The sequence below is a fragment of the Hipposideros armiger genome, unplaced genomic scaffold (assembly GCF_001890085.2).
Source record: "Hipposideros armiger isolate ML-2016 unplaced genomic scaffold, ASM189008v1 scaffold_1229, whole genome shotgun sequence".
Taxonomy (NCBI): Eukaryota; Metazoa; Chordata; class Mammalia; order Chiroptera; family Hipposideridae; genus Hipposideros; species Hipposideros armiger.
The window spans coordinates 198,564-216,736 of record NW_017732579.1 but is presented as its reverse complement, the minus strand read 5'-3'; the positions used below and the strand labels follow the sequence as shown (position 1 = coordinate 216,736).

General features: G+C 39.0%; 1 protein-coding gene across 2 annotated transcripts in view; it reads left to right on the top strand.

Annotated features, from left to right (window-relative positions):
* SLC71A2 (solute carrier family 71 member 2) overlaps nt 1-18,173 on the top strand; it is a 115,899-nt gene that overhangs the window by 13,866 nt on the left and 83,860 nt on the right. The window contains exon 2 of one of the 2 annotated variants that reach the window (XM_019633042.1): nt 1,269-1,364. The exons of the other annotated variant lie outside the window; for it this stretch is intronic. Within the exon in view, the coding sequence (XP_019488587.1) occupies nt 1,269-1,364 (96 nt within the window). The remainder of the gene's footprint in view (nt 1-1,268; nt 1,365-18,173) is intronic. 2 annotated transcript variants of the gene reach the window in all.

Genomic DNA, 18,173 nt, shown 5'->3' with positions numbered 1-18,173 from the left:
CCTTTATGCTTACTATCTCTTTGTTGAAATTCTCACTAAGCTCCTTAAGCATTCTTATGATCAGTGTTTTAAACTCTTGTCTCTGGTAAGTTAGTTGCCTCCATTTCAATTAGTTGTATTTCTGGAGTTTTCTCCTTTTATTTGGGACATGTTTCTTTGTTTCCTCATTTGGGCTGCTGCTGTGTGTTTGCTTCTATGTATTAGAAATGTCTCTCAGTCTTTGTTGGATGGCCTTATTTAGTATATCTCCTGTGTGGTCCAGTGGCACCATCTTCCCGATCTTCTGTGTGTGTGTTTCTTGTTGTGTTGTGTGTATTCTCATGTTGTAGTTGAGCCTAGATTGTTTTTGGCACGTTGGTGGGATTGACTCCCAGGTTGGCTGACTGTGAGGATTGGCTACAGCAGTGTATGAGCTGCTGTGTGTGGGCTGACCCCTCCAAATGGGGTTAGCTCATGCAGGCTGTTGTGCCTGTCAAGTCCACCCTTTGGATATGCTGCTTGTGGGGCTAACCAGGTAGTTCTCTTGTATGGTGTAAAGCCAACCTCTGGGTGTGTTGTCTCTAGTGTCTCTTGGGAGGGGCTCCCATGCAGGCCTATTTTAGCCTTGCCCGTGACTGGCCCAGGGCTACCCGATAGGAGCTATACTGCTATATGTGGCTGGTTGCTGCCTGTGCTGGGCCTGTAGCCATGTGTGGGTGGCCTTGCTATGAACTGAGACCAGATGCCACCAATATTGTGCCTGGGGCAGCTTAGAAAAGGCCCAGCGCTCCCTATGTCTGTTGCCCCCTGCCGGCTACCCATAAGGCCCAGGCATAGAAAGAGCCTCCTTAGGTGTGCACGCCAGACTGGTTGACTTGGTGTTGAAAGTGCCCCTGGCAATGCAGCCCTAGGTGGGTGAGGCCAAGTTACAGGGAGTTACAGGGTGTGCTATTCGTATACAAATATATGGTGATGAGAAGAAAAATGACTCTGGGTGTTGAACACAAAATGTGATATATAGATGATGTCTTAAAGAATTGTACACCTGAAATCTATGTAACTTTGCTAACAATTGTCACCCCAATAGAAAGTCTATTATCTTGGTACCTTCTATAATTAAGGAAGATGAAAGAGTCAGGGATACCACAGAATGAAGTTTTTCTTAAATACTAAAGATAGGTCCTAAGTTTATACTGTGTGTGTATGTTAGTAGTGTGTTACATACCATTTTAGGTTAATGGATTTTTAAAATATTTGCACTAATTTTCATAATAATTTTTTTTTTTTAGCTGCAAGGTTTTGGCCGACCAAGTGTATATCATGCTGCTATTGTCATCTTCCTTGAATTCTTTGCGTGGGGCCTATTGACAACTCCAATGTTAACTGTAAGTGTTGCTGAACTGGGTCCTAGTTTATGAGAGCCAAAGAGAAGCTCTTAAGCATATTTCCATAGGGCTCAGTATGTCTTCAAGAGTAGCTCTTGACAGTGATTTAAGACTACTTATTTCATTGGGTTGTTTCTACTGTGTGGACATAACCACCTGCAACAAAACACCTGGGTTGCTCATTAAATATTCCTGGTAGTAAGGCACTCCCACTGAATCAGAATCTTGGTTAAGAATGAATGAACTAGGGCCGGCCAAGTGGCGTGATGGTTAAGAACTGGCTTGGGACGCCAGAGGGCCCCGGTTCAGATCCCACATATGAGGGCCAGTGACACTGCCCTCTACAGCTAAGATGCTTAACAACAGCTCAACCTGGAGCTGAGCTGCCGTGAGTCGCTGGCAACGGCGTAGGCAGCAGCCCCTATGGCAGTGGGTTGCCATGGGCTACCATATGTAGCCAGCAGCCAGCGTGAGCAGCCAGCAGCCGCCGTGAGCGGCCATCCAGAAGCCGGTGACTGATCTGCCATGCCCAGGAAGAGCGCAATGATGATGCCAACTTGGGCCAGTGAAGCAACGTCCTCCACAACTAGACTGAAGACCAAAATGACAGCAACTTGTCTGTTCCCCTTCCCCCAATTCCCCAGTACTGTTCCCATCCCCCCAATTCCCCAATAAAAAAATCTTAAAAAAAATTAATTAACTATATATATTTAGGAAGGTTATTATTAAGATGCCTTAGGAAGAAATTATCATAAAGCTTTGTTGAAGTTTGTAAATTAGTTTATATGGGTGTTTGGCCTTTGAATTAAGAACATAGTAAATAGGAGATTAAGTATTTTGTAACAGTGACAGTGATGAGTAAGTAAAAATGTCCAAATTTCCATTTTTGGTGGCTTACCTACAGCTATTTCTTTGCAGAGACTATATTGCATTTTTAGAAAGAACTTAGATGTTTGATGTATGGTGTGATTAGAGGGAAGGAGATGCTGAAGAAATAATTGAGGTATAGATTTTAGGTGCCTAGTAACTATTTAACACTTAATTTTAATAAAGATATTTTTAAGTTGGCCTTAAGTTTTAGTAGTCTTAAAAATTGTTCTTTAAGTATCATTGGTGGTTAAAATCCTCACCCAGAAGCAAGTCATGATAGTAGGTAAGCACTGTGTTTCCCTCCTCTCATGACCACATTAAAATTACAACTAAATTTTAGAATAGCCAACCAGGAGAACCACCTGAAGACTAGCTAAATGGAACTCTCATAACTAAGATTATGAAGAAGCCACACTGAGACCAGTAGGAGGGGCAGAGATGCAAAACAGGCTGTTTCTACACATACGTGTGGTGGTTGAGAATTGGGAGGGATACCTCAGCTGCAGAAAGCTGCAGAGGTCCCCACAGAGGAGCAAGGGATCCCACCCCACAATGGGCACCCCAGCCCAGAGATCCAGTGCCAGGAAGGATAGTCCCCACAACAACTGGCTGTGAACATCAGTGGCAATTCTGTCTGGTGTGGTGAGATGGAAGGCTGCTGGAAACCCAGGCATCCTCTTAAAGGTCCCACACACAGACTCACCCACTCACAATCATTCACCCTAAGCTCCAGCAAAGGGACAGCAGCTAGAAAGACACCAGATATGACATACAGGGAGAAACCGATTTGTGTGTCTTCAGAGTGAAGGTCACCATTGTCCTTATGTTGAACATTCCCCCCACACAGCTTGCAGGGGCAGGCGGGCACCAAATCTGAATCTGCATTAACCTGGTGAACACTGCTAGCCTACTCCCTGGTATCCGATTCCACCCTGTTCTTGCACTGCCCTTTGTTGTTTCAGCAGATTTGCCTCATGAGCAGCCTTGGTCCACACTGAAAGCTTTCCTAAAAACTCTCCAAGATCTGCAGGCCCCCAGCAGGCAGCAGCTGGCCTTGGTGTGGCTGGTGCAGGTGTCTGCTGGCCTCATCATAGCATGGCATCTCCCACGCACCTCTGAGCCCAACACATGCAGCTGTAGCTCCTACTAGGTGGCCCTGTGCCGGGCAGGCAGCGGCTGCCCTCAGCCTATCCTGGAGTCCCTCCCAAGAGGCTCCAGTATCAACATACCCAGTGGCCAGTCTCAGACCACAACAGAGCACCACCTGAATAGCTCCACAAACAGCACACCCAAAGGATGGTCTCTGCAGGCACCAGAGCCCTGTTGAGGTGAATCTTGCTCTGTGAGAGTCACCTGCTGCTGTGGTCATGGCCAGTCCTCACAGCCAGGCAGCCTGAAGGTCAACCCTACCCATGGATGAACCAACAGCAGTCAAGGCTCAACTACAACAAGAGGGCACACAAAATCCACACAAGGGACACATCCTGCAGCACCCAAATCAGATGAACAGGGAAACTGTGCCACTGGGCCTCACAGGTCAACCACTACATAAAGCCATCTTGCCAAGACTGGGAGATGTAGCAGATCTACATAATACATAGAAGCAAATGGAGAGGCAGCTAAAATGAGGAGACAAACATGTCCCAAATGAAAGAACAGGACAAAACTCCAGAAAAAAGAATTAAATGAAATGGAGGGAAGCAGTCTATCAGATATAGAGCTCAAAACACTGGTTATAAGGATGTTCAGTGGACTTAGGGGAAGAATAGATCAACTACATTTGGTTCTCAGTGAGAACTTCAACAAGAGATAGTAAACATAAAAAGACATAGAAACCATAAAAAAAAGACCAGTCAGAAATGAAGAATACAGTAACTGAAATGAAGGATACACTGGGAGGAATCAACAGTAGATTAGATGAAGCAGAGGATTGAATCAGCTATTTGGAAGACAAGATAGTGGGAGACACCCAATCAGAATAGCAAAAAGAAAAAAGAATTGACAAAAATGGGACTTCTGGGGAAACATGAAATGTACCAACATTTACACCCTAGGAGTACCAGAAAGAGAAAACAGAGCAAGGGATTGGAAACCTATTTGATTGAAAACTTCCCTAACCAGTGAAGGAAATAAACATACAAGCTCAGGAGGTGCAGAGTCCCAAACAAGTGAATCCAAAGAGGCACACATCATAATTAAAATACCAAAGGTTAAAGACATGCACAATTTAAAAGCAGTGAGCGCAAAGCAGTTAGTTACCTATTCAGGAGCTCCCATAAGATGTCAGCTGATTTCTCAACAGAAACTTTTCAAGCCAGAAGGGATTGGCACTAAATAGTCAAAGTGATGCAAAGCAAGGACCTACAACCAAGACTACTCTATCAAGCAAGGCTATCATTTAGAGTTGAAGGAGTGATTAAGAGCTTCCCAGACAAGAAGAAGCTAAAGGAGTTTATCACCATCAAACCAGTATTACAAGAAATGTTAGACGAACTTCTTCAAGAACAAGGAAAGAAAAGACCATAGATATGAATAATAAAACAGCAATAACTACATACCTATCAACAATCACTTGAAATGAAAATGGGTTAAATGCTCCAATCAAAAGACAGGATGGCTGATTGGATAAGAAAACAAGAACCATACATATGCTGTCTACAGAACCAACTTCAGATCGAAAGACAGACACAGATTGAAAGTAAAGGGATGGAAAAGATACTTCATGCAAATGGAAATGAAAAAAACTGGGGTAGCAATATATATATTTATATAAAATATATCAGACAAAATAGACATTAAAACAAAGGCTGTAACAAGAGACAAACAAAGACACTTCATAATGATGAAGGGATCAATCCAACAAGAGAATATAACCCTTGTAAATATTTATGCACCCAATGAAGGAGCCTATATATATAAAACAAATATTGACCAACGTAAAGGGAGAGATCCACAGTAGTACAGTTATGGTAGGGACGTTAACACCCCCACTAATATCAATGGATAGATCATTCAGACAGAAAATTGATAAGGAAACAGTACTCTTAAATGACATTTTAGACCAGATGGATTTAATTGATATTTTTAGAATATTTCACCCCAAAGCAGCAGAATATATTATACATTTTTTTCAAGAGCATGCATAACGTTTTCTAGGATAGACCACATGTTTGGACAAAAAACAAGTTTCAGTAAATTTAAGAAGATTGAAATCATATCAAGTATCTCATTCAACCACAATGGTAGGAAATTAGAAATGAATTACAAGAAGAAATATGAAAAACACACAAACACATGGAAGCTAGTTAGCATACTACTAGATGATGGATGGGTTAATAATGAAATCCAGGGAGAAATCAAAAGATAGCTTGAGACAAATGAAAATGAAAACACAATGACCTAAGATCTGTGGGACGCAGTGAAAGCATTCCTAAGAAGGAAACTCATAGCAATACAAGCCTACCTCAAGAAACAAAAATTTGAAATAAACAGTATAACCTTACACCTAAAAGAACTAGGAAAAGAGGAACAAACAAAGCCCAGAGTGAGTAGAAGGAAGGAAATAGTAAATATCAGAGTGGAAATAAGCGAAATAGAGTAAAAATAAAATTTCAAAAGGTCAATGAAACCAAGAGCTGGTTCTTTGAAAAGATGAACAAAATTGAGGAACCTTTAACTAGACTCATCAAGAAAAAAAGAGAGAGAGGACCCAAATAAATAAATAAGAAATGAAAGAGAAGTGACAGCTGACACCACAGAAATACAAAGGATTATAAGAAAATACTACTTATGTTTATATGCCAACAAATTGGACAACTTGGGAGAAATGGGTAAATTCCTAGAAACTACTAACAAAATCGAATCATTAATCAAAAATGCCCATCAAACTAAAGTCCTGGACCTGATGGCTTCACAGGTGAATTTTACCAAACATTTAAAGAAGAATTAACACCTATCCTTCTCAAATTACTCCAAAAAATTCAAGAGGATGGAAGACTCCCAAGCTCATTTTATGAGGCCGGCATTATCCTGATTCCAAAACCAGACAAAGACACTACAAAAAAAGAAAGAAAGAAAGAAAAGAAAAATCAAGGAAATTAGAGACAAATATACCTGATGAACATAGATGCAAGAATGCTCAACAAAATATTAGGAAACGCAATTCAGCAATACATTTAAAACATCATAAACCATGATCAAGTGGGATTCATTTCAGGGACTCAAGTTTAGTTCAATGTCCACAAATTAAAGTGATACATGACATAAACAAAATGAAGAATATATATCACGATTATATCAATAGATGCAAAAAAAGCACTTAACAAAATCCAGCATCTAATTTTTTTTTAAGATTTTTATTGGGGAATTGGGATGGGAACAGCGCTGGGGAATTGGGGAAGGGGAACAGACAAGTTGCTGTCATTTTGGTCTTCAGTCTGGTTGTGGAGGATGTTGCTTCACTGGCCCAAGTTGCGCTCTTCCCAGGCGAGGCAGATCAGTCGCTGGCTTCTGGACGGCCACTCACGGCGGCTGCTGGCCGCTCACGCTGGCTGCTGGCTACATACGGTAGCCCATGGCAACCCACTGCCACAGGGGCTGCAGCNTATTCATTATGAATTTGTACCAACTGGACAAACAGTTAACCAAGTTTACTATTTGGAAGTGCTGAAAAGGCTGCATGAAAAAGATAGATAGCCTGAACTTTTCACCAACGATTCATGGCTCTTGCATCACAACAATGCATCACCTCACATGGCACTGTTTGTGAGGGAGTTTTTAGCCAGTAAACAAATAACTGTATTGGAACACCCTCCCTACTCACCTGATCTAGTCCCCAATGACTTATGTCTTTACCCGAACATAAAGGAAATATTGAAAATATTTTGATGACATTCAGGACGTCAAGAATAGCACAACGATAGCTGTGATGGCTATTCCAGAAAAAGTTCCAAAATTGCTTTGAAGAGTGGACTAGGCCCTGGCCTTGGTGCATAGCTTCCCAAGGGGAGTACTTCAAAAGTGACCATAGTGATATTCAGCAATGATGTATGTAGCACTTTTTCTAGGATGAGTCACAAACTTAATTGTCAGTCCTCGTATACCAATAACAAAAGATGACTACAAGTCACATTTGACTTCTGCTGTTACAAGAGTTGCTCAGAGTGGTTACCATCTGCATCCAGATTATGGTGAACTACTGCCTGAGCAATGCTGACCAACGTATCCATTTGTATTGCTGCACATACTGTGTCAGTTTCTTCACACAGTACCATGCGTCTCAAACTTATGAATGCATGCAGTTGTTAGGCATGTTGGAGGTTCTGTTGCATACTCGTGCCTCTATTGTTGTTGTGTTTCCACACCGTTCTCGAATTTCAGATACCACTTCAGAATGGTCTTGCACTCCTCAAACGACAACCGTTCTCCCGTGATTATCTTTGTCCTGCATGTAGCATTCATTTGATTAACGCCATCTTTTGAGTGAACGTCATACTACACATTGCTACCGTAATTCAATTCAACTTTGAAAAGTAATACATAGATGACATCTCTTAAAATGTGTGTACAGTATTTTGGCACCCCGCCCCCCACCGCGGTATACGTGTGTATATGCTTTTTTCTTATGTATATCACTGGGTATGATTTACTAGTATTTTGTTAGTGTCTTTGCATCTATGGTCATAAGAGAGATTAGTGTGTAATTTTATTATAATGTTCTCATCATGTTTTAGTATTAAGATTTCACTGGCTTTGTAAAAATTAATTTGAGGGCCAGCCGAGTGGTACATTGGTTAAGAGTTGGCTTGGGAGCATCAGCTCTAAGCAGCAGGGCCCCAGTTCAGATCCCACATGAGGGCCAGTGATGCTGCGCCCTCTACAGCTAAGATGATGGACAATAGTTCCACTTGGGGCTGGGCTGCCGTGAGTCGCCAGCAATGGCATAGGCTGCAGTGGGCTGCCATGAGCTACCGTGAGTGGCTGGCAGCCNAGGGCAGTGTCACTGGCCCTCATATGTGGGATCCGAACCGGGGCCCTCTGGCATCCCAAGCGAGTTCTTAACCATCGCGCCACTCGGCCGCCCGGTTTTGATAGTTTTCTAATGGTGTTTTGGCCAATGTACCAGAACCTGCCCTCTTATGTGCCTTATAATTATTAAAATGAGGTATGTAGCACTCAAAGTATCTATAATATATGCTCACAATGTATTAAATCTTTGCTTTCCGTTACACAGCTGACCGTTATGGTATATACAAAGGGTGCCAAAATAATGTATACATATTGTAAGAGACGAAAAAACTATTAAAATTATAATACTCAATATATACTGATAACAAAAGATGAATACAAGTCATGTTTGACTTCTGCAGTTGCAAGAGGTGCTCAAAGAAGTTACCATCGGCGGTCAGACTCTTCTGATTATGGCGAATACTGCTTGAGCAACGTTGACCAAAGTTTCCACTTGTATACATTTTTTGGGTACTCCTGGTATAATGAGCATTAACTAAGCGGATGAAATGACCTTTGCTTGGCATTTATTTCAGTTCTATTTTTGTGTGTTGTTATGTTGTAGTCTGTAGCATACTTTTATATCAATTAACTTCTGACTGCTTGAAAAAGACAATGCTGATTTGCTACTTAATTGATACAATAAGAAGAAGAATTGACATGGAAATATAAGGTAATCATTGGTAGGTCTCTGTCTTAATATTTGGTATATAAAGCATTTGGTGTGCATTCTGATTTTTTAAATAGATTTTTCAGTGCTTTTAATATGTCATTATATTGCTTTCTGGCATCCATTGTCTCTGATGGGAAATCAGCTGTTAATAAGTATTGTTACTTTGCTTATGTCAGTCAGGGGTCTGTAAAATATGGCCCACAGGCCTAATCTAGCCTACTGTCTGTTTTTATGTGGTCTGTGCACTAAGAATGGTTTTTGCATTTTTAAGTGGTTGGAAAAAATCAAAAGAAGGTATTTGGTGGCGTATGAAAATTATATGAAATTCAAATAAAGTAAGCATCCATAAGTAAAATTTTGTTGGATCACAATGATACCCCAGTGAATATGGGTGCCTTCGTGCTACAATGACAGAGTTGAGTAGTTGCAACACAGATCATGTACCTTAAAATGTTTACTATATACTGTATGTCCCTTTATAGAATAAGTTTGTCAGTCCTGCTGTACGTAGTGATTTCATTTTTTTTTCTTGCTGCTTGAGAGATTTTCTCTGTTATTCAATGATTTGACTGTGCCATAATGTGGCTAAGTGTGGATCTCTTTGTGTTACTTTTACTTGGGGTTTGTTTAGCTTCCAGGGCCTAATTAATATTTTTTTCATCAAATATGGGAAGTTTTTTACCATTATTTCTTCAAATATTTTTGATGCCCTTTCTCTCTTTCCTTTTGGGATTTTCATTATACATATGTTTTTATACTTGATAATGTCTCACAGGTCTTTGAGGCAAAGATCATATATTTCTTTTTTTCAAAAAATTGTTGTCAGACTTTTGACTGACTTTTGAGATGACAGTACAAGGTGGTCAACATATTCTCTCCTAATAAAGCAGGGCAAAACAGCCATGTCAGTGCTCTGGAATTCAACTAAATGCATACAACAAACTGAGAAGCATTTATTCATTAAGCTACAGAACTTCAGGCAAGAATAGTGAGCTTGTGGATCTGAGCTGTATCCTTCTGCTTTAATAAATTGTACTTATGAGTACAGTTTCTGAGTCCTGTGACTTCTTTAAGTAAATCACTTGAAATCCATTCTATTGTAGATGGACATTTGGGTTTCCACATTTTGCCTATTACAAATATTGCCGTTGTGATATTTCTTGTATATGTCTTCTGGTGAATATGTATACATGTTTCTTGTAATATACATGTAGGAGTAAAATTGCAGGGTTTCATTCAAATTCTCTGTACACTACCAAAAGTTTTCCAGAGTGGTTGAACCAATTTATGCTCCAACCAGCCAGGCTTCATGTCTTCACCAGCAATTGGTATTTCATTTTAACCATTCTGATGGGTACAGTGTGGTTATAATTTGTATCTTCCTAGTAACTAATGAAGTTAACCCCGTTTGATGGGTACAGTGTGGTTATAATTTGTATCTTCCTAGTAACTAATGAAGTTAACCCCGTTTACATACGTTTATTGGCCATGTAAATATCTTTGTGAAGTGTCAATTCTAGTGTTTCATGGATTTTAAATAACTGGGTTGTCTGTTCTTGTTATTTGTAGGAGTTCTTTGTATGTTCTGCGTACAAGTTCTTATTTTACATGTATGTATGTATGTGTGTGTAAAGACACACAAACACATATTTCTTACTATTTTCCTCTTCCTTGGATTGCCTTTTCACTCTTTTAGTAGTGTCTTTTGATGAACAGATGTTTATAATTTTTATGTAGTTCAACTTACTAATTTTTTTCTTTATGGTCAATGTTTTCTTAAAATCTTGTTTAAGAAACATTTTTCTTCCCCAAAGCTTTATTGATTCATTTTTAACACAGAGATCTATCATCCATCTAGAAAAGATCATTGTGTTTGATAGAGGTCAAGATTCATTTGGGTTCCATATGAATATATAGTTGAACCAGCATCATTTATTGAAAAAAACCTTCCTTGTTCCACTGTATGTGTCAACTTTGTCATAAATCAGGCAACCATATACATGTGGATTTGTTTCTGGGTTTTGGTATGTTATTTATGTATATGTCCTGTGTGAATACCATGCTGTGTTGATGTCTATATCTTGATATCTTGATATCTTGTATAACTTCTGTAGGTTGGTTCTTTTTCCTCAGTATTGACTTAACTATTCTAGGCCTTTTCTTTGTGCATATGCATTTTATAATCAGCTCTTCAATATAATACAATAATATAAAATAACTTGCTGGGAAATTTGACTGATTGCATTAATTATGGATTAATTGGGGGAGAACTGATATCTTTACAGTAATGAGTCTTTGTAATTTACATACTGTATATTTAATCTAGTCTTTAAGAATTACTCTAAATAATGTTTTCTATTGCTCAGTGCAGAGATTTTTCACTATATTCCTAGGTAGTGGATGTTTTTTGCTGCTGTTGTAAATAATGTAGTTTTTTTTTTTTAAAGATTTTTATTGGGGAATTGTGGGGATGGGAACAGTGCTGGGGAATGGGGGAAGGGGAACAGACAAGTTGCTGTTCTTTTGTTCTTCAATCTAGTTGTGGAGGACGTTGCTTCACTGGCCCAAGTTGGCACCATCATTGCGCTCTTCCCAGGTGAGGCAGATCANTGTGTAGCCAGCAGCCAGCGTGAGCGGCCAACAGCCGCCGTGAGCGACTGTCCAGAAGCCAGCGACTGATCTGCCTCGCCCAGGAAGAGCACAATGATGATGCCAACTTGGGCCAGTGAAGCAATGTCCTCCACAACTAGACTGACGAACAAAATGACAGCAACTTGTCTGTTCCCCTTCCTTGATTCCCCAAAGCTGTTCCACTCCCCCAATTCCCCAATAAAAATCTTTAAAAAAATAAATAAATAAAAAATAAAATACAGTATGATTAATTAAAATTACAGCTTAGATGGGACAGTCAACTTAAATTGCCTATTTTTAATCCTCTATTCTTTCTCATTGCACTACTTTTTTCTTCATAATGCTTTACCGCAGAAGGTGACTGCTTATTAGTTAATGTGGATAAGTGGTCCTCATTTTAAGTTCCATGAGATCCTGCTGCTGTGCTCATCACTGTGTCCTGGGACATAGTTAGTGCTGAGTGTGTATTTTCTTTGAATGAATATATGTGTTGCAGGCACACACATATGTGCCCTCAAGTGATTATTTCTCTGAGACATATTTTTAGTATGAATGTAGACATACTAGGCCACTCATTTTAAGGGACTGTGCTATTTAATTTTTGGCTCTAGCTCTCTGATTTTCCCCCAGCTTCTCAAAGTTATAAAGTTAAGAGTTTCAAATAGTAGTTTTCTAATGCAACCAGTTGCTTACAATCTGTTGTAGTAGTTTAGCAGGTTTCTCAATAAAGAGGTAATCCTGTAATCATTCTTTGGTAAGAATTTAAATTGATATGAAGAATACTTGAATGTTTTTGATGCCCTGTCAGATATTCTAAAACCTCTGTCCAGACAGTTAAAATGCTTGGGCCTTTTTGACTCTAGCCCATATTGCTTTTAGTTAATTTTTTTTTTTTTAAGATTTTATGGGGGAGTTGGGGGAGGGGAGCAGCCAAGTTGTTGTCCTTCGATCTTAGTTGTGGAGGGCACAGCAAGCTCAGCTCCAAGTCCAGTCGTGCCGCTCAGTTCAAGGTGCTGTGTTCAATTTATTGTGGGTGGACTTAGCCACCATCCCATGTGGGAGTCAAACCAGCAACCTTGTTAAAAGCGCACACTCTATACACTGAGCCATCCGGGTAGCAGCTCAGCTCAAGGTTTCCAGTTTAATCTTCAGTTACGCGTGGGCGTAGCAGCCCACCATCTCGAACAGGCAACCTTGTTAGGAGCACATGTTCTCATAAGCTGAGCCATCCTGCCACCTGTTGGCAGATCAGCAGCAGCTCAGCTCAGGCGCAGCTCACTGGCCCATGTGGGAATCGGACCGGTGACGCTTTTGCTCAGAGCTCCCACTCTTGAGCAAGCTCTTAACCAACTAAGCCACTCGGCTGACCCTTAGTTAATTTTAATATGCCCCAGGGACTGATGCAACTTCCTTCTTGCTGCCCAAAACAGATAATTTTCCTAGGGTTTGTGTCCCTGTTAGACCATGGAATGCGGTCTGATAAGCCAGTTAAAATGCTGATCTAATGCCTCTTAGCAGTTTCTGAGCAGTTTTGCTGCTTGCAAAGATTTGGTTAAATAAATATTTATTTGTGAGGAGTACAGATTTGCCAGCATCACTTTGGCACTCTACAGTGCCATAGAAGAAGTGTTGTTGAATTAGTAGTTATGCATATTCTCTTTTTCTGAGCTCTTGATGTTGTTAAATTAAGCTAAATGTCCTTTACTTTCTTATCTCCCTCAGCCTTTACACTAGAGTTCGCTAACTCTGTTTTTGTTTGTTTTTTGATAGAGAGGAAAGTTTCACTCCCCCATTTGAAAAAAAGATTTTCTCTAGCGTATCCCCTCCACTTTCTGCCTTTGTGATAACAGGTTGTTTGCTAAGGGAAGGACAAACTTAAGTTTTATCTCATTACAGCTGTTCATTTATCCTCCTTTATGTTGGGGTTTACTGTTGTCAATTTCTAGTTCTTGGCATCTTGAATCTATCACCTACCATGGTGTAACTATTAGGATGATGGCTCATGTGTGTTCTTTTTCTTTGCTATAGCTAGTGGACAGCACTCTACCCTTTTTCCATCAAGATGAGAAAAACAGTCTTGAGATCAGGATTTGAAGATAACAGAACATACATATTCATGTTTTTTCCAATCTGACTATTTTTGCATCCTGGTACTCATTAGTACCCTTTTTTGAAGTAGTGTAGAACAGTTTACTTAGTAATTTTCTGAGTGAGATTTGTTGCCTGTTTCTTATAGCCATGCCCTAAGTTATAATTTTAGTTTAAGCACCATCAGAAAGGTGTCCATTCCTAATACACTGAAGCAGATTTGTAAAATTGGCCTTACACAGTGGCCTTACCTTTTTAGTAGTAGTAGTTTGTACATGAAAATGACTTCTTTCTTGTCTTACACCCCTGTTTCTAGTCAAAAACACATCCTCTTAGAGAGCCTGATCTTATTTTAAGTAAATCAAGTACCTGTATTCTTATTAAACTAATTTGAATGTCTTCAGATATGTGTAAGTAGAGCACTTATTTCAATAAAGATATACTTAATATTAGTTCCTGTAAGTAAAGAATTTTATTCTTGCAATTTGCAGATTTTCTTTTGCAAGTTGACAGTCCTGAAATCTTGCTAGAGATTCAAGCACTCAGAATTTCCCACTGTGCCATCCTCCTTATGTGGTGTTCTAATAATCCAAAGAATGCTCTTTAAACACTTCCTTGCCAAATTCATTTTCCTATCCTTTATTCCTTATCTCAAAATATGTGCCCATTTAACAAACACATATTCATTCTGTCTTGTCAGCCCCTTATTTGTTCTGCAGTCCAGTCCTGTTTTTTTTCACTTAATCAGTGTTTCCTCTTGGAAATTGAGGTCAGTAGGATGGGATACAACTATTTGCCAAGCATTTTTGGAATAATAACACAGGCTTTTTTTTGGGTGGTTTGCTCTCCACATGAAAAGGAAGTAAAGTTCTAACTTGTCACGTGGAGACTGTCTTGCTTTCTGGAATCACAAGTTCTTATGGTTTTGATAGTTTTCTTTTCTTTTTTTTTTTAAAGATTTTTATTGGGTAATTGGGGGGATGGGAACAGTGATGGGGAATTGGGGGAAGGGGAACAGACAAGTTGCTGTCGTTTTGTTCTTCAATCTAGTTGTGGAGGACGCTGCTTCACTGGCCCAAGTTGGCACCATCATNTCCCAAGCCAGTTCTTAACCATCGCGCCACTCAGCCGGCCCCCAGCATCTATTTTTGATAAAAATTCTGGGCAAAGTGGGATCAGAGGGAACATACTTCCATATAATAAATGCCATTTATCATAAACCCACAGCTAACATCATACTCAAGGATAAAAAGGTGTAAGTACTTTCCTTAAGTTTAGGAACAAGACAAGGAAGTCTACATTTATTCAACATTTATTCAAGTCCTACCACAGGAATCAAACAAGAAAAGAAATAAAAGGCATCCGAATTGGAAAGGAAGAAGTAAAACTGTCATTATTTTCAGATGACACGATACTATATAGAGAGAACCCTAAAGACTCCATCAAAATATTGGCACTGATAAATGAATTCAATAAAGTGCAGAATGCAAAATTAATATTCAGAAATTGGTCGCATTTTTATACACCAATAATGAACTATCAGAAAGAGAAATAAAGAAAAAAATCCCATTTAAAATTGCGTTAAAAAAATACTTAGGAATAAACTTAACCAAGTAGGTAAAAGACCTGTACTTTGAACATTATAAGACATTGAAGAAGGCACAAATAAATGGGAGTACATATTGTGCTAATGGATAGGAAGTATTAACATCGTTAAAATGTCCATACTATCCAAAGCAATCTATAGATTTATTATAATCCCTATCAAAATACTAATGGCATTTTTCACAAGAAGTAGAACAAATAATTCTAAAATTTACATAGAACCACAAAAGACCCCCAACAGCTTCAGCAATCTTGAGAAAGAAGAATGAAGTTGGAAGTATCATGCTACCTGATATCATACTATACTACAAGGCTACAGTAATCAAAACGGCATGGTACTGACATAGAAAGAGACACATAGATCAGTGAAACAGAATAGAGAGCCCAGAAATAAACCCATATGGTCAGTTAATTAAAGACAGTCTTCAATAAATGGTGTTGAGAAAACTGGACAGAGAGACATGCAAAAAAATGAAACTAGACCACCTTCTTAAACCATATACAAGGATAAACTCAAAGTGGATTAATGATTTAAATGTAAGACCTGAAACCATAAAATTCCTAGAAGAAAACACAAGCAGTAAACTCTCTGACATTATTCTCAGTAATATTTTTTCTGATATATTCTTTTGGTCAGGGATACAAAAGAAAAAATAAACGAAACTACATCAAACTAAAAAGGTTTTGCACAGCAAAGGAAACCATCAACAAAACAAAAAGACATCCTACCAAGTGAGAGAAGATATTCGCCAATGATACATCCAATAAGGGATTAATATCCAAAATTGATAGTCATACAACTTAACACCAAAAAAGCAAACAATTCAATTAAAAAATGGTAAGAGGACCTGAATAAACATTTCTCCAAAGTGGACATACGTATGACCAGTAGACATGTAAATACAAATTAAAACCACAATGAGACATCATCTCACACCTGTCAGGATAGCTATCAATATATCAAATAACGGGTTAGCAAGGATGCGGAGAAAAGGGAACCCTCGTGCATTGTTGGTGGAATTGCAAATTGATACAGCCACTATGTAAACAGTGGAGGTTCTTCAAAAAATTAAAAATAGAACTACTTTGTGAGCCAGCAGTTCCACTTCTGGGTATATATCTGAAGAAATCCAAAACACCGATTGGAAAAGATATGTGCACCCCTGTTTTCATTGCAGCATTATTTACAATAGACAAGATATGGAAGCAACCTAAGTGTCCATCAATAGGCAATTGAATAAAGAAGATGTGATGTGTATATACCCACCCCCCGCACACACACAATGGAATATTACTTGGCCATAAAAAAGAATGAAATCTTACATTTGCAACAACATGGATGGGATGGACCTAGACGGTATTATGCTAAGTAAAATGAGTCAGACAGAGAAAGACAAATATCATATGATTTTACTTACATGTGGTATCTAAAGAACAAAAATGAACAAACAAAACAAGCAGATTTATAGATACAGTAAACAAACTGATGGTTGTCAGATGGGAGGAAATTCCGTGGCTGGGTGAAAGACTTGAAGGGTGTAAGAAGTACAGTTGGTAATTACAAAATAGTCACGGGGATGTAAAGTACAGCAGAGGGAATGTAGTCAATAATATTGTATAAACTGTATGGTACAAAGTTGATACTCGAGTTATCGAGGTAATCACTTCATAAATTGTATAAATGTCTAGCCGCTATGCTGTACACCTGAATCTAGTATAAAATAATATTGAATGTCAGCTGTAATTGAAAAGAAAAAATCCTCACCCCCTGTAGGGTATAACATCTGAATACTTTTCTTTCATAGCTCAAGAAGGTGATTCTTGCAGGTAATTTGCCTAGCTAGTAAGAATGACTGACTATGTCACCATAGTTCACAAAGTGTTCTTGAATTGCTAAACTTCCCAGTTGCATTCGGTTTTTGCAAAACTACCACAGCATGCATAAATAGTTTTTTTTATTAGAATTACAAAAAGTCTGGCCTAATACTGTCAATTCAAAATATATTTCTCCATTTTAAAATATACCTTGACATATGATTGTGCTGTGAAACATAAGAGTGGAGCCATATTAAAATAGAACCATAGTAGCCATTTCAGAGGAACTGCTCTGCATGTCTTTTCTTTATCTTCTGAACTGAATCAAACAACCAACATTACAAGAAATCAGTAAGAACTAGAATATCCTTTTTGTAAGGACTGATGAAATTGGATTTTGCGGATGACTCAATCACTAACCAATCAATGAGGTACAAGTTAGCCTTTTGCTTGATGAGGGAATCTCAAGCCAATCTATGAAGTACAAATCTAAAGTTACCTCATCTAGTACCAATGAACTCTTCGTTAGTATAATACAACTTCCTCATCTTCCTCCCTTTTTTTCCATAATAACCTTTTGACCTCCTTCTGGGTAGACACTATTTGGGCTTCTGCCTGAATTTGTACTTTCTGAATTGCAATTCTTTTGATCTCAACTTAGCTTTGTGTTTGAGTATTGCTTCCTAGATGTTTACACTGGTGGTGCTGTAGTGCTCTAACGTATTATAAGTCTTAATAGAAATGTACAAAGAGGACAAAAAAGGGGGAGTGGTTAATTAATTCTTCCCAATCACCATTTTGCCTTACCCAAGAGAATCCCTTTGCATAAAAATAAACTTTTTTTTCCAAATTAGGTTTAGCAAATACAGAACTTTAGAGGGTGGTTGTTGGCTTTAGGTAAGACTTTGCTATATACACTTCTTAAAGTTTTTCATTCTTTTGGCACATTTAAAATACAGTATGAGGGCCGGCCAAGTGGCGCATTGGTTAAGAGCTGACTTGGGATGCCAGAAGGCCCTGGTTCGGATCCCACATATGAGAGCCAGTGACACTGCCCTCTACAGCTAAGATGCTGAACAACAGCTCAACCTGGAGCTGGGCTGCCGTGAGTCACCGGCAAC